This window comes from Nothobranchius furzeri, chromosome 16 (assembly GCF_043380555.1).
Source record: "Nothobranchius furzeri strain GRZ-AD chromosome 16, NfurGRZ-RIMD1, whole genome shotgun sequence".
Taxonomy (NCBI): Eukaryota; Metazoa; Chordata; class Actinopteri; order Cyprinodontiformes; family Nothobranchiidae; genus Nothobranchius; species Nothobranchius furzeri.
In genome coordinates, this window is record NC_091756.1 from 41,753,841 (window position 1) to 41,776,130 (window position 22,290).

General features: G+C 41.5%; 2 protein-coding genes across 3 annotated transcripts; both read left to right on the forward strand.

Moving 5' to 3' along the window:
• Positions 1–3,967: 3,967 nt before the first annotated feature.
• slc18a3b (solute carrier family 18 member 3b) lies at positions 3,968–6,735 on the forward strand. The gene has a single exon (XM_015963002.3). The coding sequence runs from the start codon at positions 4,488–4,490 to the stop codon at positions 6,054–6,056; it is 1,569 nt and encodes a 522-aa protein (XP_015818488.3). The 5' UTR covers positions 3,968–4,487; the 3' UTR covers positions 6,057–6,735.
• A 389-nt stretch (positions 6,736–7,124) lies between these two features.
• LOC107387807 (choline O-acetyltransferase) lies at positions 7,125–21,457 on the forward strand. Of its 2 annotated transcripts, none has more exons than XM_015962999.3 (15): positions 7,125–7,278; positions 8,024–8,119; positions 9,064–9,255; positions 9,797–9,915; positions 11,111–11,164; positions 11,282–11,462; positions 13,470–13,647; positions 13,733–13,902; positions 13,968–14,068; positions 14,136–14,264; positions 14,365–14,487; positions 14,567–14,708; positions 14,932–14,994; positions 16,073–16,210; positions 19,521–21,457. In XM_015962999.3, exons 2-15 carry the CDS (start codon positions 8,075–8,077, stop codon positions 19,785–19,787), a joined length of 1,902 nt encoding a protein of 633 aa, XP_015818485.3. In that variant the 5' UTR covers positions 7,125–7,278; positions 8,024–8,074; the 3' UTR covers positions 19,788–21,457. The 2 variants fall into 2 exon arrangements, with proteins under 2 accessions (XP_015818485.3, XP_015818486.3); XM_015963000.3 differs by having other exon boundaries at positions 7,131–7,278; positions 8,021–8,119.
• The last annotated feature ends 833 nt before the right edge of the window (positions 21,458–22,290 follow it).

A 22,290-nucleotide genomic window follows, 5' to 3' on the forward strand; every position in this document is an offset into this window, starting at 1 on the left:
TGCGTCTGTTTCCAGTTTGAAGGGCCTGGACAAAATGGAAGCTGTCAACACCGGGGTGCTGCACAGCAACATCTTGCAGGCTTCAAAGGCGGTTTGAGTGGCATCACTCCAGACAAATGGGACCTTCGGACTCAACAGAGTGGTTAAAGGTAGGCAACGGTGGCAAAGCTTTTACAAAAGCACCTGTAATATCCAGTCATTCCCAAAAACCTTCTTAACTCCCAGCGCGTAGTCGGGCAGGGATATACAGATATAGCCTGTATCTTATCTTGCAACATGCGAACACATCCATGCCCAACCTTTTTTCCCAGATATGTGACCGTGGCTTTCACGAACTCGCTCTTGGCCAAGTTGATGGTTAATCGATCAGATAGCCGCTGAAAAAGATCATGCAAAGTGTTAATGTGCTCAAGCCAGGTAGAGGTATGGATCACAGTGTGGCAAAGACCCAGTCAGCATTCATCATTCTCTGGAATGTGGCAGGTGCATTCCTCATCCCAAAGGGCATTACAGTGTATTGCAGGAACGTGTCGGGTGTAACAAAAGCAGATATCTCTGGAGCAGCGGGCGTCAGTGGCACTTGCCAGTATCCTTTCAATAAATCAATTTTTGTTATGAAAGAAGCATCTCCTATACTGTCCACACAATCATCAACGTGTGGCAGAGGGTACGAATCTGGCACTGTAACTGCGTTCACTTTTCTATAGTCTGTTATAAAACGAGAAGTGCCGTCTGGCTTCTTTTCAACAATACTGGGGGAGCTCCAAGGGCTCTGGCTGGGAACAGTTAAACCGTGTTCCACTAAATAGTGTCATGGTCTGTGTCTGCGTCTGTGTCTTCCTTCATGTGTCTCCTGATGTTTCTCCTTCCCTCTCTAGATTCCCTTCTGTGTCTCATAGCGCCCTCATGTGTCTTTTGTCTGCGCCTCAGTCAAGTGTCTTATGTTGTTACCCTTTTTAATCAGTCCTCCCAGGTCAGCTCCATCGTCTTTGTCCCCAGCTCAGTGTGTGTGTGTGTGTGTGTGTGTGTGTGTGTGTGTGTGTGTGTGGGTGTGTGTGTGTGTGTGTGTGTGTGTGTGTGTGTGTGTGTGTGTGTGTGTGTGTGTGTGTGCGTGCGTGTGTGTGTGTGTGTGTCATGTCCTCCTCAAGCTAGTTTGTGTGAGCCCTTCCCTCTGTCTTTAGATATTGTTGTTTAGTTTGTGTTCAGGTATTTGCCCTCCTCTGTTTCTGTTTTCCCAGGTAGATTATTATATTCACCTGTCTTCCCTCCAGCCCTCACTCCACACACCTGCTGCCAATTTCCCTAATTACTCCTCCCTGTGTATATAAGCCCTGTCTTGTCTCTGTCTTGTGTCGGTCCATTGTTGTATTTCTGTCAGCGTTTGTTCGTGCTCTTAGTGAGCTTTTTTTTTTTTTGTCTCTCGGTCTTCGTGCTCTTAGTGAGCTTTTGGTCTCCAGTTGTTGGTGCTCTAAAGAGAGCTTTGGGTGTCCTGTCCTCCAGGACTTTTGGACTTTTGGCTCGCTGCCATTTTCGATTTATTTTTGTTTCTTCCTAGATAAAAGGATTTTTACTTTTACCAACTATATTGTAACTGGCAGGGTTGATTTTACCCCAAACCTCATAAGGACCAGTAAACTGGGCTGCCAAACTAGAACCGCCCAGAGGGTTTAACATCAAAACTTGGTCTCCAGGATGTAATTCTTGACTGGAAGACTTGATATCATAGTGGACCTTCATCCACTTCTGAGCTTCACTCAAATGTTCTCTAGCCAACCAGTTTGCTTGTTGTAGTCGCCATTGAAACAGTTTGATGTAGTGATTTACTTTTTCTTTCTTTGATTCTGGGATCTGTAAAAACTACACTTTAAGGGCTTCAGAGGACCTCTTGGAGTATGGCCAAAAACAAGTTGTGCAGGACTATAGTCCAATGACTCTTGAGGGGCTTCTCTAGCGGCAAACAACAGAAATGGGACTCCCTCGTCCCATGACCGACCTGTACTTAAACAGTACTTTCTTAACATGCTCTTAAATGTCTGATGCCAGCGTTCTAAAACCCCCTGACTCTCAGGGTGGTAAGCAGCTGGTGTGATGTGCAGGATGCCTAAAGTTTTGGCAACTCCTTTAAACAAATCAGATTTAAAGTTTGATCCTTGGTCTGTTTGTAACACCTGGGGTAACTCGAAAACTGAAAGGAAGGACGTCAATGCTCTGGTAACTGACCTGGCTGTGATGGATGACAGAGGTACGGCTTCAGGGAACTGAGTACAGGTACACATCATTGTCATTATTCAGGCATCAGTGAGGAAATGCATCCAAACAAGCCAAGAACAGTTCATGTGTGATGCAAAAATCCACCCAGTGTTTTCCATGCACCTTGAAAAATATTAAAAATTAATTTCAACCAAACCCCCCCCCCTCTCTCTCTCTCTCTCTCTCTCTCCCTCTCTCTCTCTCTCTCTCTGTCTGTCTGTCACACACACACACACACACACACACACACACACACACACACACACACACACACACACACACACACACACACACACACACACACACACACACACACACACACACACACACACACACACACACACACACACACACACACACACACACACACACACACACACACACACACACACACACACACACACACACACACACACACACACACACACACACACACACACACACACACACACACACACACACACACACACACACACACACACACACACACACACACACACACACACACACACACACACACACACACACACACACACACACACACACACACACACACACACACACACACACACACACACACACACACACACACACACACACACACACACACACACACACACACACACACACACACACACACACACACACACACACACACACACACACACACACACACACACACACACACACACACACACACACACACACACACACACACACACTTACTTGTGTGTGTGCAAACACTCTGTTATTTTTCCTTGTTTAGTTTAGTTTTTTGTTTTTAGATGTTATGATAATTGGTTGTTTTGTGACTAAGTGGTATTTTAGGCAAGTTGTGTTAAGTTTTTCTTTTATTACAATAACCACTAAATTTTAATATATTTGCTAGTTGTACCTTCAATTTTCTCCACATGGTGTCACTAGCACCTCAATTAAAACGATCAACTCTGTTTTACACGCAAAACGTGCTTCCCACATCAATCACAGTCACATTTGAAAAATATGAAGAAATAGAAGAGAGCAGGAGAACTCGGGTCAAAGAAAATGATGCGGGCGATTACATTTTTATCTTTGACCCGAGCCCCAGCCCTCTTCTACTTGTTGCTGCTGCTCCACGGCTGCGGGGCACCGGTGTTCAATCTGGATGGCGCACAGAGCGCCCTGTGATATTTTAAAAATGTTTTACATTATTTTTAATGAGAATTTAAAGGTTTACGGGAAAAAATACTTTTAAAGTTTCACTGCTCTGGAATGGGGACAGGAGCTGTCCAGAGCCTAGTGGTTCTGAAAGCCGCTCAGCTCTGCGGCTCCTTTGGTTTGAGTCTAGGTGAAATGTGATTAAGGACATCAGCCAATATTCTAGTTGTGTAGGGTTAACATTTGGTGGGGTTGGATTACGTAGGTATTAAGTCTTTAATGTGTAAAATAAGTATTAGACATTTTGGAGTTTATTTATTGTTCTTTGCCTCTTGACCTCTGAGGATGTAGACCTACAGGAAGATGGGTCGTGTTATTTTTCTTGTGTCTTTGTGAAGTTTTCTTCACAGGGTAAAGTTCATCACCAGGTTATAATAAAGAAATCTATATTTGTTTAGGTTACAGCGCAACGCATAGACGCTTTTGTCTCCATCTGTGCTCTTCTCATGATGCTTGTTGGCTCTCATTGGTTGAAGTGATCGCTGCCATGGTTGGATATTAGCATAAAGGAGTCAAGAGGCGAAGCGATCCGCTTGGGGGGCACACTGGTGATGCGTCACAGCTCTTTAGGGAAAAAATGAGACAAAAGAGGGACGAAAATAGCGGTTAATGTGCGCCAATGGCCACCAAGTCATTTGTGGTCTCAGAGCAGAGAAGAAAGGGGTCACAGGTGATGGAAGGCATGAGCACAGCAGGCGTGAGAGACTGCACGCGCCTCATCACAGTGAAACGTCGCCTTGGATAGATGAGTGGTGAGAAATCTCTGCAAGTTGCAGAAAATCTGCGATTTTCTCACGTCACTTCTCGGGAGGTCATGCGTCGAATGTGGTTGAGGAAGCTGAAGAAAGCCACCTTCACCGATGAAGAAGTTCATCTGCGCCTCTCCTTTTACGCGCAGGCGAGGTGAGGACAGGGAGCACCACGTAAATGTGGAGAAACCTCAAGTGAGGAGCTGAGAGATTTAAAGAGGACGAAAAGAAGCACAACTACTATTTGAAACATTTATTTAACTTTTTCTTTAAAACAATTTTTAAACCACCATGGACGGAGAAGGAGGCTCGCGCGGCTTGGCCAAATCAGCTGCTGTGAAACTGTCCGAGATGGGTGAGAGAACCAAGCAGCTCGGCTCCGCTATGAGAGATCCCCACCAGCAGAAGCGGATCATACTAGTGATCGTCTGCGTAGCTCTGCTGCTGGACAACATGCTCTACATGGTCATCGTGCCAATTATCCCGGACTATCTGGCTGATCTGGAGACTGAGCAGTCAGAGCACGTCCACGTTGTGTTGCACCCCAACACTTCAGCCAACAGCACAAGTCAAGACAAAAGCAACAAGGACAATTTAGACATCCAGATAGGGGTTCTTTTTGCATCTAAAGCCATCCTCCAGCTCTTAGTCAACCCGCTGTCGGGAACTTTTATTGACCGAGTCGGATACGACATCCCGCTGATGATTGGGCTCACGGTCATGTTCGTGTCCACCTGCATTTTTGCGTTCGGGGAGAACTACGCGACCCTGTTCGTGGCCAGAAGTTTGCAGGGTCTTGGCTCCGCTTTTGCGGACACGTCTGGATTTGCGATGATTGCCGACAAGTACACAGAGGAGGCGGAGAGGAGCAGGGCGCTCGGCATCTCGCTGGCTTTCATCTCATTCGGGAGTCTGGTGGCGCCTCCTTTCGGGGGCGTCCTGTACGAGTTTGCGGGAAAGAGGGTCCCCTTCATCGTGCTCGCCTCCATTTGCCTGGCGGACGGCGTCCTGCTGCTCACCGTCATCAAGCCCTTCTCTAACAGAACTAGAGAGAACATGCCAGTGGGCACCCCCATGTACAAACTCATGATTGACCCCTACATAGCTGTGGTGGCCGGGGCGCTCACGGTGGCCAACATCCCGCTCGCCTTCCTGGAGCCCACCATAGCGAACTGGATGGAGACCACCATGCACTCCTCTCAGTGGGAGATGGGACTCACTTGGCTCCCGGCCTTTTTCCCTCACGTCCTCGGTGTGTACATTACTGTTAAACTAGCAGCCAAGAACCCACACCTGCAGTGGTTCTACGGAGCTTTGGGTATGGTGATTATAGGCGCCAGCTCCTGCACAGTACCTGCATGTAAAACTTTCGGACAGCTCATCGCCCCGCTGTGCGGCATCTGTTTCGGCATCGCGCTCGTGGACACTGCCCTGCTTCCGACGTTGGCGTTTCTAGTTGACGTGCGTCATGTTTCCGTGTACGGCAGCGTTTATGCCATAGCAGACATCTCCTACTCCATCGCCTACGCAATGGGTCCAATAGTAGCCGGGCAGATCGTGCACAACCTGGGCTTTGTGCAACTTAATCTGGGTATGGGTCTCGTCAATGTGCTTTACGCGCCAGCGCTGCTGCTACTGCGCAACGTGTGCCAAATGAAACCGTCCTATTCAGAGAGGGATAACCTCTTAGACGAAGCCCCACAGGGGCTTTATGACACCATCAAACTGGAGGAGATGAGAGGCAAAAAGAAGGGCTACAATTCGGCAGGGAACTGCCTGTCGGTGGATGAGAACGGGTTTGACCCCTTCAGAGCGCAGCGCTCCGTGTCGGAGGAGTCTCCCGGTCCAGAATACACCTGAACAACCTCCCTAAACATTCCCGCCATGGGATTTATCATCTGGACTTATTCAAAATTAGTGATTTCAACTTTTATGTGTGCAATATTAACACCCAGTCAACAAAATCATGATTGTGTGACCCATTTGCCAAAGTTTCTTTCTTTCTTTCTTTCTTTCTTTCTTTCTTTCTTTCTTTCTTTATTTCTTTCTTTCTTTCTTTCTTTCTTTCTGACTGTGATATTGTATCAAACACAAATCTATGTGGGCGTGAAACTAAAGTTTTTGTCAGAGTCGTTGTTTCACACTGACTATTATTTGTTTTGAAACGAGTATAAATTATTGTGGGACCAAGTTATAGCGGCACATTCCCTTTTCAGCACAAAATAGAATCTATTTTTAGTCTCAAAGGAAACGTATTCCTCCTGCACATCAAAGGCCTCTGTTTTTCTTTTGCGAGTTGTCCAAAACGTGTTTCATATTTTCTTTTTTAATGTTTTTGTTTTTTGAAAGTTAACGCATCAATAAATGGATTTGTATATATGTGGATACATGCACAATGTAAATTGTTTACGTGGAAACGTGTGCGCGCGCCTGAGTATTTTGTCATGACATAGCTGATGAAATCAGTCCCCTGAAGATGGACAAATGTGCTCATTTTAACAGCTGTCGTTTTAATAAACATGTTATGATCTGTGTCATAGCGTTGGTTTCATTGCTTTTTTATTTCTAACAAACATAAATTTAAAAAGTGCATGCACTCAAACACCCCACAGGTGAATTTAGACTATGCGTGTATCCTAATTGGAATAAACAGCTAAATATTCTGATTACACATTTTGAAAAGTTCGAACTTTTTAATAACTGATTGTATGTACCCAAGTTGATCCAACTTTCAGCAACAGCAACTTTTACGCATAACCCTTTCTGCCCAGGACCAGAGGCCCTATAATGTCACTGAGATCCAGCTGTCACTCCTTTTTTATGCATCAAATTTATGACGGGATGTAGGCGGGAGGGGGGAAGCAAGATGTCAGATAATATGTTCCGCGAATTGATTTCGATGGGAGGAGTTTCTTGCCTCAAGGGGGTAAGTAAACACCTTCAGTTTCTTTTCAAGCCGCGCTTTCATGTGGAGCTTAGTGACCGGAGTTTTCCTCCAACATGAGGCTTTCACGGCGTGGACGTGGGAGGAAACCGGACTTTCAGCACACCTGCCCGACCTACTGAACGCCTCAGTGACCAGGTGAATGTTTCATGTTCTTCTTTCTGTATTACTCTAAAAGTGGACGCATTAATTTTGTGTGACTTCCCAGAAAAAATGACCATGTTTGTTTAGAAAATTGTGTTAAATGTAAAATATCCCAACTTTTCGGGCTATTGCATGTTTTGTGGTGCAAACTTAAATATGTTTAATTCAATATCCGTGCCTTTTCAAAAAACGGACTTCATTCTTACTTTCCATTTAAAAGTTTCCTTTTATTGTTTTAAAAAGTTGTAATTTATATTTTAGAAAAATGTCTGATTTCTTTCTGAGGTTTGTGGCTTTCTGAAGTGCGTTAATGTTATTCAAATGAGCGACATGCAGGTTTGAGATGTTTCAATTGTTCGTTTTATTAAGTCAGCTCTTTTCTCTTTTCTCTATGTTCAGAAATGATCTTTTAGGGCTTAAAAGTTGATCAACCAACGCATCACTGCCAGCAACAAAGATTATACATTTAAAAATGTTGCTGCTAAAAAATCCAGTTCCTCTGACTGATGAAATAAATGTTTTTCAAGGTGCGCTCTGCGGAGTTGAGCCATGGGGCGCAGCTGGAATTCAAGGACATGCAGCAAATTGCATTAGGCTGCAGAGCGCTGAAGAATGAAGGCACTCTGGCTCACTTTCACTCAGCATAGCTGCATTTCTCAGTGGACATGATTTTATTAACTCCCGCATTGGTGCTGTTTTTCCTGTCCTCTTCTAAATGTCTTGTCATTTTTCAAAGCAGAGACGGGCGAACTCAGAGGCTGTTTGCTTTGACCAGACTTGGACTGGAAACATGTCTGTCCATGTGAAGGAGGTGTCAAGAGGCCAGGACAGCCAAGTATGAACATGTGATCCTATTCCAACTCTTTTATGTACAGCGACGATGCAGCTTAACGTGCTGAAACACAACGGTGGTGCTGAAAACCAGAGCTGATTCATTCAGCACGTCGGACAGCTCTCACTGCAGTACCGTAACTGATCGCTAGGGGTGAAAATTAACAAGTTTTTCGTGTTTTATGGTTAAATTGACAAATTTTTGAAACAGTTTCCCCAAAATACAAATTAGATAATATAGAAATTCAGTGAATTGTTTTCAATGTAATTTCATCCACTGATTTAATTGAATAATACAGGTGAAACTGGAAAATTAAGAATATGGTGCAAAAGTACATTTATTTCAGTAAAACATAAAAGACTAAGAGACCATCTAAATGCCCAGGAACCATATGCAGGTGTTCTTAATTAGCTTATTAGAGTGTGACACTTTGAGTCTAGAATACCACAATATTTTAATTTTCTGATGTTTTGAACGTGGGGTTTTCATCAAACCATAATCCTCACAAATAAAGGCTGAAATGTCTGACTTTGCATGAAATGATTGTATCAGATATATTAGTTTCTCCTTTGAAGTAAAATTACCTTTTGATCCATTTTCTATCATATTTTGATACTTTTGAGATGCTCCCAGTTTCCTCAAACTCATAATTAAGATTTCTTTTACAACAACCTCAATCTTAAACATCATCTTGGCTTCAGTTTTCAGTATGCAAATCATGTTACTTCAGACAGAAAACATAATCATTTTGCACATTCCAACAACACTCATGAGGCTAAGAAATTCCTTCCCAAACATGCCTCGGAGCATTCAAGATTAATTATTAACTCAAAGTCTAATAATAAAAACATTAAGACATGCCAATGCATTACTGTTTGTTTTCATGTCTTTTACACATAAAAGTGCTGAATAGTTGCTGTTTTTTAACTAGTCTGCTCCTACATTAGGTGCTGCCAAAGGTCCCCGTACCCCCACTGAAACAAACTCTGGACACATATTTAAAGTGCATCCAGCCCCTTGTGAAAGATGATCAATTCAAGAAGACTAAAGCCATCGTGGAGAAGTTTGGGTCTCCTGGAGGAGTTGGGGAAGTTCTTCAGAGGAAGCTTTTAGAGCGGAGGGAAAAAACAGCCAACTGGGTAAAAACAAACATCTAACAAATAAAGAACACAGCTGCTTGCTGTAAATGTGCACAGTGGAAGATGGAGAGCAAAAAGAGAGTTTTATAATTAGTTCTTCTCTGTAGTAATCTCATGTTTTTGAATTTACTTTTTCTTGACACCTGATTTGTTTTCCTCATGCTTACATTTCGAAAGAACTACTAAAATGCTCATTTCCTATTTAGATATTACTTCAATATAAACAACTGATTGTAAAAAAAAAGAAAAATAGCAACACAAATCTAACCATTGAGGATGATTTATGAAGTCTTTGCTTGCCCTTTCAATTTTCCCTCCTGCTGTTAGACCCAAATAGAGACCAGTGAGGTCTGTCGCACTCCCACTGATTCCACCCACTTGTCTCTTCATCTGGTGGATGATCTACGGTGCTTTCTTCACTCCATTACCCACAAGTCTCATCTGTGTGTGTGTGTGTGTGTGTGTGTGTGTGTGTGTGTGTGTGTGTGTGTGTGTGTGTGTGTGTGTGCGTGTGTGTGTGTGTGTGTGTGTTTACATCCAGGTGTATGACTACTGGCTGGAGGACATGTACCTGAACAACAGACTGGCCCTTCCAGTCAACTCCAGTCCTGCCATGGTATTTCCAAAACAAACATTTCGAGATCAAAAGGATGCTCTCAGGTAGACGCTGAAGCAATCGCCAAAGTGTTTTTTTTTTCAACTACGATTTCAAGAAACCAAAATGCAAGACATAATGAAAATGTGCCCAAAAAATGTGCAGATATTTCCACAGCCTGTGTGTGTGTGTGTGTGTGTGTGTGTGTGTGTGTGTGTGTGTGTGTGTGTGTGTGTGTGTAAATGCGTGTGTGTGCGTGCGTGTGTGCGTGCGTGTGTGTGCGTGTGTGTGTGTGTGTGTGTGTGTGTGTGTGTTTGTTTTGTTTGTTTTTATTCTTTGTTTTTTTGCAGAAAGTCGATCGGGTGCACAAAGAATAGTATAATTTTAAAACACCCAAAAAGGCAGCTGTAACTTTCAGTCCGCCATAGTTAGAGTTAGATTGCACTTTAATTTCAATTTTGTTTAAATTTTACAAACAATAATAAAACATACATTTCAGGCTCTTCAGTTGCTGACAAGGTTTATGTTGTTTTCATTCGACAGCGGCTCAGGTTAAGATCTGAATTACAGTCGTGCTCATTATTAAATGAGACGCTGTCCTCCAGACATTACACGGGTCCATCCAGATCTGTATCTTCTTTCAGCTCGTGCCACACTAACTGAATATTTCCAGGACTCACGAAGCAGCTGGTAATCTACTGTCATGGCCACTTATTAGATTGGGAGTGACAGAGCCAAGCTCTCCACAGAGACCGCTGGTCCGTCTTCGTCTAGGGGCGTGGTGCTGCTTCTGCCTTTGTTGTATTGATCAGGCTTTGGACGTAATAACACAGAGACAAATGACATACAGCATGGGACCTGACAGGGAGCTGTGCTCTCCCTGTGCACACACACACACACACACACACACACACACACACACACACACACACACACACACACACACACACACACACACACACACACACACACACACACACACACACACACTCACACACACACACACACACACACACACACACACACACACACACACACACACACACACACACACACACACACACACACACACACACACACACACACACACACACACACACACACAACTCACTCTGTACCCAAGTAATTCACCAGGATGTGATTACTGTTGAGAGACGAGAGTATTGTCCTCATCAACCTGTCCTTTCTATGGTTTTGGTGATTTATATACAAAATTCTAACATTTTTTTTTTAATTTCATCCACTATTACTTCTTTCGAGGTTCGCTGCTCATCTCATCCAAGGAGTGTTGGAGTATAAGGCCCTCACTGATGCGTAAGTTCAGTCTGTAATTGATTACCTGCTGTTCTGCGGCCACCATGGATTTATCTTTTAAAAAAAGCTCTAATGGTGACTCACAGGTAATCAAACATCTGTAATTACCACTTTTAGGAGAGTGCTGCCAGTGGATTTTGCCCGAGGCCAGTTAGCTGGGACTCCTCTTTGCATGGAGCAGTACTACCGTCTCTTCACCTCCTACCGCTATCCAAGGTTGAAGACAGACATGTTAAAAGTGCACATGGATGCAGCCTCATTGGAGCCAGAGCACATCATTGTAGTGTGCAAGAACCAGGTCAGACGGGGCACTTGAGACTTTCACTCGTGTTATGAACCAACCTGATGACTCTTTCAAACCAAACTTTCACATCAGATTTTTAAAACATCAACTCAAAATTGTGCAACATTAAGCACAATAGATGAAAACCAAACTGATTCATTCAACCATCTGTTCTTATGCTGCAGCTTTACTCTCAAATACATTTTTATTTACCAGTCATACAAAATGTCATGGTTTTAGTTAAAACTGGTCAATCAGTTTTCTGACTGATCCTTTGTTCTACTTTTTTTCTGGGACAAAAACCTGTCTTAGGTAAACATGACTAGTTCTTTATGCCTCCATAACAGCACCAAGTGTCCATTTAAAAATGTAGACATATCACAAAATGAACAGGCTCAGCAAACTGATAAGGACCAAACATTTTTAAATAGTTTGGGAATTTCTGTCATTTAAAGTTGAAAGAAAAAAATTAATTAAACTAAATTGTAATAAGCATTTAATAAATAAACCTTCACAACTAAACAATTTATACTAAAGTAACATCATCACAAAAAATACATGTTTTATTTAAATAGTACAGATCAATTAATTTTACACAATTAAATTCAGAATTGGGCAACTCTGGATTTGACCAAATATTCTTGTTTTATATGCATGAATGCCACATGTATGGAAGTCCATTCCTGCCATTCTGATTTTGAAAAATATTATTTTTATCTCATAATTATGACTTTGCTCTTTCATTAATGTCAGCTAGTAAAGTCATAATTATGATAGTATCTCATAATAATGAGAAAGTATCTGATTATTATGAGATATTATCTCATATTTATGAGACCTCATAATAATGAGATAATTATGACTTATCTATCTCATTATTATGACTTAACTATTTCATTATTATGAAATAGTTAAGTCATAGTAATGAGATAAAAATTATTTTCTTTTAAACAGAATGACCTGATTGGGCTCCCACAAATAATTGACTGCCCAGAAACAAAAATGTGTGTGTGTGTGTGTGTGTGTGTGTGTGTGTGTGTGTGTGTGTGTGTGTGTGTGTGTGTGTGTGTGTGTGTGTGTGTGTGTGTGTGTGTGTTCTTGTGCTTACTACATACTCAGACCATTTTGACAGTTTAGGGTTAGGAGCAGATCAGCATTGGTTATGATTAGGGTTATGGTGTGGGTTAGGCATAGTGGAGTCACAGACATGGATGGAAGTCATGGGAGGGTCCTCACTATAATAACAGACATGTGTGTGTGTGTGTGTGTGTGTGCGTGCGTGCGTGCGTGTGTGTGTGTGTGTGTGTGTGTGTGTGTGTGTTTAGCAGCAGTTTTTAATGTCTACATGTAGTGTATTTTCTGTTACCATTTATAGAACATTTATTAAAACATTCTAGCTAAAGACATGACACAAATTTGGAGTCTGATGGGACTTAGCTCAGATGCTAAATCCTGGATTCTAACGAGTTTTAATTCTAGCTGATGTTAATCAATCACATGTTTATGTCAGTTTCAGTAACTTCTCTAAGGGATGCACCTGCCAGCTCCCAACAGAAACATCCAGCACCAAATTAGCCTGGCTCAAATCTGAAGTCTGTACCCACAATTGTCTAATTTCTCCCCAAAGAGCACAAGTCCTCACTGATTCTCATCACTCACTTCAGTGTATAAAATGTCCAACATCTGCAGGAGCTCTCACCTGGAAAATAGGCTGGGAGCTTTCTAGCAGCCTGCTGAACAGGAGGGTCTGTCCCTGTGTGGATGGAAGGAGTTAACTCAATTATCACTGATTAAATCTGCCACTTTGTCTGGGTGCTTCCTGGAGTTGCATCTGATGGCAGCAGAGGAGCCATATTGTTAGCAGCAGCTGGCTTTTACTTGCTGCTGTTTTTGCCTCTGAGCTCATCATCTCAGCTGCTTAAATACAGCACAATAAACCCCTGATCAAGAGGTTGTTTTTACATTTTAAAAGTTAAATCTCAACAACTTTTAATATTCATATTATACATTTTTTCCTCTTAGTTTTTCTCATTGGAAGTGGTTGTGAACAACAAGCAGCTCAATGAGGCTGAGATCTTATCCCAGCTGGAGAAGATTGTAAAAATGTCTGAAAATGCTGAACAGAGACACCCTCCTTTTGGTCTCCTGACGTCAGACGGGAGGACAGAATGGGCACAAGCAAGAGAGGTGGTAATTAAAGGTAACTCAGAAGCTTCCAGATCAATTTCACATATATTTTTAGGATATTTTCAGTCCACTAAATTCTGTCTTCTTTCCGTATCCAGATAAAACCAACAAAGACTCCCTGGCCCTGATTGAGAGCTGTGTATGTGTGGTGTGCCTCGATGAGCCCTGCGGGCTTCCACCCAGTGACACAAATAGAGCTCTAATGATGCTGCATGGTGGTGGTCATGAGAAGAACGGTGCAAATCGCTGGTATGACAAGTCCATGCAGGTAGGATCAGACTCCAAACACTTTTGATAACATTTTGAACGTTTGCTTCATCCGCCTTCTCTCAGTTTGTCATAGGGATGGATGGTGTGTGTGGGGTGGTGTGTGAGCATTCTCCTTTTGAGGGAATAGTTATGGTGCAGTGTTCTGAATTCCTGATGAAACACATGTAAGTCAGCACATCACAGGCTGAATTTAAGCTGAGTGAAAGTCTAAAGTCTTGTTGTTCTGAACAGAAAAGGGAGTCCCTCCAAGATGGTTAAGCCCTCCAGCTCTAGAGAGCTTCACCCTCCAAAAAGGCTGCTCTGGAAATCCAACTCCCACATTCAAGGCCTCTTAGCAGCATCCGGAGACAGACTCCAGCGGCAAGAACGACTCAAGAAAAACAAACCCACAACTTTATTTACAAGTCATTACCAGTATTCCCAGAGAAATGTCTCATATATGTTTAGTCTTCTGCTTCAGGCTGGTGAATAATCTCGACATGGACGTTTTCGTATTTGAGACCTATGGGAAGGAGTTCATCAAAGGGCAGAAGATGAGTCCAGATGCGTTTATACAAGTTGTCTTACAGCTTGCATTTTACAAGTAAATTCTACAAACAGTTTTGCATCAAACACATTCTTAAGAAGTAACATTTCTCAAAACCAACTGTCTGAACCCCCAGGTGCAAGGGAAGGCTTGTGTCCACATATGAGAGTGCATCACTCCGCCGTTTCCAAGAAGGTCGGGTAGATAACATTCGATCAGCCACTCCAGAAGCTCTGGCCTTTGTGCAGACTATGGCCGACGAGAGAGCTGCATTCACTGTGAGTGATTTTGCTCACTTTCCCTCCAATTATTGACACCCACAGCGTTGTTCATCTCTAAATTAAACAGGCGTAACCGGCCAGCTTGGCACGTCAAATCCCTCTGATGATCTCCCAGCAGATTTACTAGATCAGTGAGGAACTGCCGTAGGAATTGGGTGTCTTTTCTCGCATCAAAACAAATGCATTACTCTTTTTTTAATTATTTTTATTTCCCCAACAGGATTCAGAAAAATTCAAAAGACTGAGGGATGCCACCAATGCCCAGACAGATTATACAATAGCCGTAAGTGTTTCAAACTGTTTTATTTTAGACAGATGTCAACAGCAGTGTTTGCTATTGAAAAGAGATGTTTCATCCACAAGCTGAAACAGTTTTCTGATGTCTAAAGGAAACTTCTTGAATGTGTTTTAGTAGCAATTCCAAAAGGCTCATAAGCTCCTTTATGTCATCATGAATTTACACCTTACTACTGGCTGCTGGTTATTCCCACGACATCTATTTGGTTGCTTTTGGTCTCATTTTAAAAGAAATCATGTGGGATTTGTTGAGATGTGTAATTATTAGTGTATGTGTCATTGATTACGTTTAAATGGACATGAGACATTGTAAAAAACAGTTGATTTTATTCTTTGCCGCGTGATAAACTTTGACTCCAGGATGAGTATGTCTTTGGGAAAAGGCAGACGTAGTTTCAAACTTCAATGGATGCATAGTCCTACATCTTGACAGTAGCTGTACAAAGTTTGATAAAGTGAAGAACAACAATTTTACAGAAGCTTATACACAGACACTGCAGGCACGCTCTAAAATGGCACATCACGTGAATTTGGATTGCAACAATGCTTCTTCCACTGAATGGTTTTTGTTGTCCAACCTTTTAGCTATCTAATATTGTAAAGTCATTCAGTGACAAATACATGTATTTGAACATTTTTGAAATCACGTGTGTAAAACTCGCTAAGGTAATTGGCTGAAGCTCCATTACGCAGGAGATTTTCTCAGGATCCCATTGGACTATTTTAGTGATTCAACCATTGGAGGAAACCTTTCAAACAATAGAATCACTTGTTGTTGAGCTTTTTCGGCTGGCATTCGTAAACCAATCACAGGAGGAGAATCGCCGTAAACCAGAAAATGATAGGGTGGGGGGTCCGGGAGCCAGAAAGAGGAGGCTCCTATTGAGAACCTCTGCCTTAAACCGTTTAATATTGAAATACCAAATTGTACTAAAGTCATTTCTGTTTTTAAAGCTGGCCTGTTTGTTATCTAACTTTAACAAAACAACTTCTTAATAATTTGTTTAATTTTTGTATTATGTCAGCTAAATGCAGACTGCTAATCAGACACTGTTGGTGTTCAGGCTATTACAGGAATGGGAATAGACAATCATCTCCTCGGACTTCTGAAGATCTCAAAGGAGCTCAACATGGAGAAGCCAGAGATCTTCTGTGATGAGACGTACCTGGCCAGTAACCATTTCATCCTCTCAACCAGTCAGGTAGCATGATTTTCTTTTCCTTTTCCCCCCATTTTCTCCTTGTCACATGGATGTTCTGCTCTTCTAGTCTCCCAACAAACGACCTCAGTAGGTGGAAATTACAAGAAAAACATATTTTAATTTTCTTACCAGAACCTGGCTATGAAACAAATATAATTCTAATTAAATTAAGCTTGTTAGTATTTCTAGAACCTAGGCTTGTGTATACATCATACATATTTCTACAACTTTTTTGGTGTAGCAATTAACCACATTAAAAATTTATATTACTGTATTTAGTCATTAAAACATAGCCAATAAACTGAAAATTATTCATTTAAACAGGAAATGAAACCCAAAGAAAAAAGTTGCCACAATGTGAAAAACCAATTAAAGATGGTGTTTTGCTGAGGATTCAGTGTTTGTTGCTTTGGTCTTTTTCATTTGAGACTCAGCTAAAACAGACTGCCTCAGCACTCACTTTGCTCTCTTTTCTCTTAACCGTTGGACTCTTTCTTGGCAGCACGAGAAGCCCACACTTAGAATAATTACTTTCCTTTTCTTTTTTAACACAATGATCTTAGCAGCCACATATATAAGCTTAATGAAGAGGACAATAATACTTTCCTAGGACCTGACAGTTGAAATCTTTTTCTAAAAGGTAATTATATTACTGCACAGCACCACTTAGCATGGTTTTGCAAAACAAATAGTCAGAAAAACAGATAATACTATCTTTTGTTTATGAAAAATAATCCAATTAATCATCAAATCTTTATCACTAATGTGTGGGGGATGGTGGCCTTTGGTATCTTTATTCAGCTTTCTCTATGCCTTGGAGCAAAAATGCGTCAAATTTAGTAAAGTTGGTCCAAAAAAAATCATAGCTCCTTCCAAATAAAGCACATTTCATTTATGATATAGTCGATCCAAGCCTATAACTTTAAAATACATTTTCTTGGGTTGTATGAATTCGCTCACTGTAAGGTGAAGGTTACTAATAGTAGTTTACGTTGTTCTCGGCTTGGGGAGGTGGATGTTTTACTCAGAGCAAAACAGTCAAAAGAAGGACAATAAAATGTAAAAGTCCTCAGGGGCTCATTTTAGAAACTAAGAAAACAAGAGCAGACACACGTGTCATCACAGGTATTATGTGTTTAATTCTTCCTGAAACTACAGAAGGGAAACATCTTGTTTTCTTTTTTACTATGTTTTATTACATGTTTATGGTATGTTTTATTCTGTGGCCAGAATTCCGCATTTGCAACTTCAGACTGGCAGATCGCTCTGTTGGGACTTAGTAAAAATGTTGCTTACATACCTGGCACGGACTACAGTCTGGTTCCAGCACATTTCCTATATGTTTTAGATCAGGGGAAATGAAATATAAATGGCCCAGGGCCACATAAAAAAATCATACAATGATGAGGGCTAAAGGTTGGTTTATGCTTGATGCGTCCGCGAGGTCCGCACGGCTCCGTGCGGCGAAATTGCGTCATTTTAACAACCACGCCCCTCCACCGCGTCTCCGCATGGCCCAAAATTTCCGCAAAGCACACCTAGGAAAATTTCTAACCACGTGGGCGGTCGGACGCGGAAAAACACGGTGGACCGGCAAGAACTAGTATGGCAGAGGTTCGTAAATACAGACATTTGTATGATTCAGCTCTCAGAGATCACCGTGATCAACATGTAGTTAATAATTCTTGGAGAGGAATAGCCCGCACTGTTGGAAAAGATGAGGACGCTGTTAAAAATGCTGAAATGCCATGTTGTAAACAGTAATTTCTACTTCTACTATGGTGTAATGTTGGATGCATGTCGTAGAGCTCCATGCTGCCCTGTTCGGTTTGGGAGAATATTGGCTCACCGCAGAGACAAGCCGCATGAACCATAAACGCTGCGAGTTGTGAAGCGCGTTCCATCCGCGAGTCGCATCACCAAGCAGAAAGTGAATGCGTCAAGCATAAACCAAGCTTTATCCTGATGCTGGTGTTTCGGAGGCCACAAAGAGTGGGCTTGTGGGCCCACTGTTTTAGATCATGAGCTCAGCTGATTTGTTTAACTTAGTGATCAATCACTAGACATTAATGAAAGCTGGGAGACATTCAAATCTGCCAAGTGTGCCTTTAAAACTGTTCAAGGAATGTGATGTTTAGGTGAGTGCTGTCTCAACATTAAAGCAAGTATACAAGTTTTCTAAACAAGCATGAGCTTAAATAAATAAAATATGCAAGATTACTCTCTTAAAAAATTCAAAGTTCATCCCTCTGACTTTTGTGTCATGTCAATAGAACCAGGTTTTTTCTAAACTGTTTTAGGCCCTGACATACTAAGTTTTCCATTTCTCTTGTGAGTGCAAATAAAAAAGTAGTATTCCTCAACCTAATTCACAATTTGCATTCAAATATGGAGAACCTTGAATTCTTGCTTTGGTAAAAAAAAAAGTGTTGGATTCTTAATAGCATGTCCTACTTGAACACGTTATCACACCCGAAGGTCAAAAAATGATGCTGGGTGACCAAGCACTTGTTTCCAGGAGGCGATACGCTGTGCCAGAGCGTCGTTTTTAGACTGCGCGGTAAAATGAAGATTTCACAGAATTCTGACCTTTACACTCTTGCTATATAACCTTCCCCTCATCCCCACCCTAACCTTAACCCTCTTGTGCATGCGAAACTTTGTTTCTAGTTATAATGCCCCTCGGAGATGGTTAACTGTGGGTGAGAGGAAAGTGAAATTGCAAGAGGTTAGAGGTTAAATGTCGGTGGAATGTGCGTTTTACTACAGGCGTCGCAACCAACAATCTGGCACAGCTCGCCAGAAACAAACACTTGGTCACCCATCGTCATTTTCTGACGCTTCGTGTGTGAGAATGTGTTGCCTATTTGCAACATGTAGAATGAAAAATGGACTTAACTTCAAAGTGGAGGAAGTTACGTGTGTCTTAGGAGAAAAAATAGGAACAGCAGCAATTTGCGGCACTCTTAACAACTGTTTTTTGAACAAAAAGAGGTCAGGCATGTCAGGAAAAGAAGAATTCCTTGCCATCCTCTATGGAGGAGAACCAATCATTGTTGCATCTGTGAACAATTTTTAAAAATAAACAGTGACATCCCTTGTTGCTAGTTTGCAATCATAATGTAACCCTTAATGACTGTAGAGCTTCACAAACAAAAATTAACAATAAATTTTGAAGTACGTTTTGTGGGATAATATTCTTTGGGATTTACCCCATTCCAAGTTTTGCTAATCTTTTGTAAATATTTTGCTCAAAATTAAGGTTAAGTTTTGCTTGGTTCTATAAACTATAAATTGTTTTTATCACCAGGTTCCTACAACACTGGAAATGTTTTGCTGCTATGGTCCAGTGGTGTCCAACGGCTATGGCGTCTGCTACAACCCACAGTCAGACTACATCATCTTCTGCGTGTCGAGTTTCTGGGAGAACACGGAGACGAGCTCTGCTGTTTTTGTTAAGGCCCTAAACGAAGGCCTATTGGAAATCAAGGATCTGTGCAATAGAAGTGGGGTTGCAGCTACCAAACCGGTTAACAGCAGGCAGCCAGCTGGCCGGCCCCATAAATCAGGAAAGTGAGCCATAACAAGAGTGCACGCCTACTAACCCGCGTCACTCAACAGGCTTAGATTTACACTCAGTAGCTTACTTAGATGCCTTTGTGTGTTTGTGCAGCAGTGTTCCTGACACAACAAAATGAAACCCTTAAAGTGAATGTGTAGATAGATATACTTTGTAAATGTTATAAAAACAACATTGGATCTGTGAAGACGGCAGATTGATGTCAGGTCCAAAACGGACTCTGGTGGACTGAAGTTAACTGGTCTGCTGTTCTCAAGGAGCTCAAAGCCATGTCCTTTTCATAGCTCTGATATGAGGGTAAACTTCTCTGTCAGCGTAATTGTAGTTTAAAGTGTATTGTCACTCACTGTGCAGTATTGTAACATGACAGAAAAATTTGGATCCAATAGCAATTGTGACAACCTGTAAGTGTGATCCAACTTCAGTCTGTGTACTATGTTACCACTGTGAGGTCTGTTTAAATGTGTAGTTATACTTATTTATTTAAACAACATTGCCAAAGATGATGTGCATAATTATGTGACGTTTTTCTACGAAAGCACTTTAAAACATTTGCTGTATAAACATAGACACAAGAATGACTTATAATGCAAGTAACAAGAAAATAATAGGTGGTAGGATTCTGTTTCAGTGCAATATTTAAATTCTTGTTATTAGTTGTAGTCTGTATTACAGCAATAGTTAGAGAAATGGGTGTTAGGTGTAGTAAACAGAGATGTTTTATCATTTAGATGCAGTCCAGATCAAAGATGTCTTGTAACAGTTGATCAGTGCGGCAAAGAAAAAATATATACTTCCAGGGTGTTTTATGTGCAATTTGCCAGAGTGATTCATTAGATGCATGGATTGTATGTGTTATTTAATTTACTAAAGATGCTATTTTTATAGTCAGACAGAGAAATGTAATAATGTAATACACTATAATAAATGATAAGACGTGTCAGACCTAGTCACTCAGTGGGCGGCTCGAAAGACATTCTCTATATGTTGAGTCTGTTGTGGTTTTTGTTGTGATAGATCAAATAAATCTGTTCTTAAATGTGAAGTTTTTTGTTGCCTTGTGTCCAGAAGACACATGTTGTGTGTATCTCTCAGCCAAAGTTAAAATCGTATTTAAAAATCTAAATGAAATAAAGTTGTGCCACAAAATATGTCTGTTTATTCTTAAAAAGCTGCTTCAACGTGTTCAAAATGCTTGAAATCAGATATGATCAGAGATGAATGTTTTGTTTTGTTTAAAATGTGCTTTTCCTTTCACATAGGCTGTGTTGTGCATGCCATACTGTATGTAAAAGTTAATCAGCATTGTTGTTCAAAGAGTATTTTGTTTGTGCAGAATTGTTTTCTGACACCATCACTATGCTGTTATGTGGTCTGGATAATTACTGTTAAGGTTTTTAATGGCAAACTGTAACAACTGTGACACTTTAATGAAAAAGAAAAATGATTGTCAAAGAATTTAACAACGCAAAGTAAAACTTTGTCATTTCTGCTTTTAAATGTATATTAAATTACCAAAATATTTAATTTACCTGACAGTTGTACCTGACTTCACTTGTATATGTTCTTGAAAATAGTTTGTGAAAATGCTAAATGTGGAATGTGGGGTTTTCATCAGCTGTAAGCCATAATCATCACAATCATAACAAATAAAGGCTTGAAATATCTGGCTTTGCATGGAATCAGTCTATCTCATATATTACTGAATTAAGTGAACTTTGGCACCATGTTTTAATATTTGAGTTTCACCTGCATCTGTAGGGTTTGTGCAGTCTTACATCTCAAACATTTCTTGGTAACCTTAAGGTTGATTTATGCTTGACGCGTCTGCAAGGTTCGCACGGCTCCGTACGGCGAAATTGCGTCATTTTAACAACCACGCCCCTCCACCGCGCCTCCGCACGGCCCAAAATTTCCGCACCTAGGAAATTTTCTAACCACGTGGACGGTCGGACGTGGAAAAACATGGCGGACCGGCAAGAACTAGTATGGCAGAGGTTCATAAATACAGACATTTGTATGATTCAGCTCTCAAAGATCATCGTGATCAACATGTTGTTAATAATTATTGGAGAGAAATAACTCACACTGTTGGAAAAGATGCCCTGCGATGGACTGGCTCTCTGTCCAGGGTGTACCCCGCCTAATTGCCCGTTGACCGCTGGAGATAGGCACCAGCCACCCCCGCGACCCTACATGGACAAGCAGGTTCAGAAAATGGATGGATGGATGTTGGAAAAGACAAGGACGCTGTTAAAAATGTTGGAATGCCATGTTGTAAACAACAGTAATTTTTACTTCTACTATGGTGTAGTGTTGGATGCATGCCGTAGAGCTCCATGCTGCCCCCTACAGTTTGGGAGAATATTGGCTCACCGCAGAGACAAGCCGCAGGAACCATAAACGCTGCGAGTTGTGAAGCGCGTTCCATCCGCGAGCCGCATCACCAAGCGGAAAGTGAATGCGTCAAGCGTAAACCAAGCTTAAATGTCATGTTCCC

What these genes read in the sequence shown, in the direction of transcription:
- slc18a3b (XM_015963002.3), top strand. Translation starts at nt 4,488, where the DNA reads ATGGACGGAGAAGGAGGCTCGCGCGGCTTGGCCAAATCAGCTGCTGTG.
- LOC107387807 (XM_015962999.3), top strand. Translation starts at nt 8,075, where the DNA reads ATGTCTGTCCATGTGAAGGAGGTGTCAAGAGGCCAGGACAGCCAA. An exon ending in CAAGAGGCCAGGACAGCCAA is followed by an intron (nt 8,120 to 9,063) that starts GTATGAACATGT and finishes CTCCTACATTAG; the next exon opens with GTGCTGCCAAAGGTCCCCGT. An exon ending in GGGAAAAAACAGCCAACTGG is followed by an intron (nt 9,256 to 9,796) that starts GTAAAAACAAAC and finishes GTTTACATCCAG; the next exon opens with GTGTATGACTACTGGCTGGA.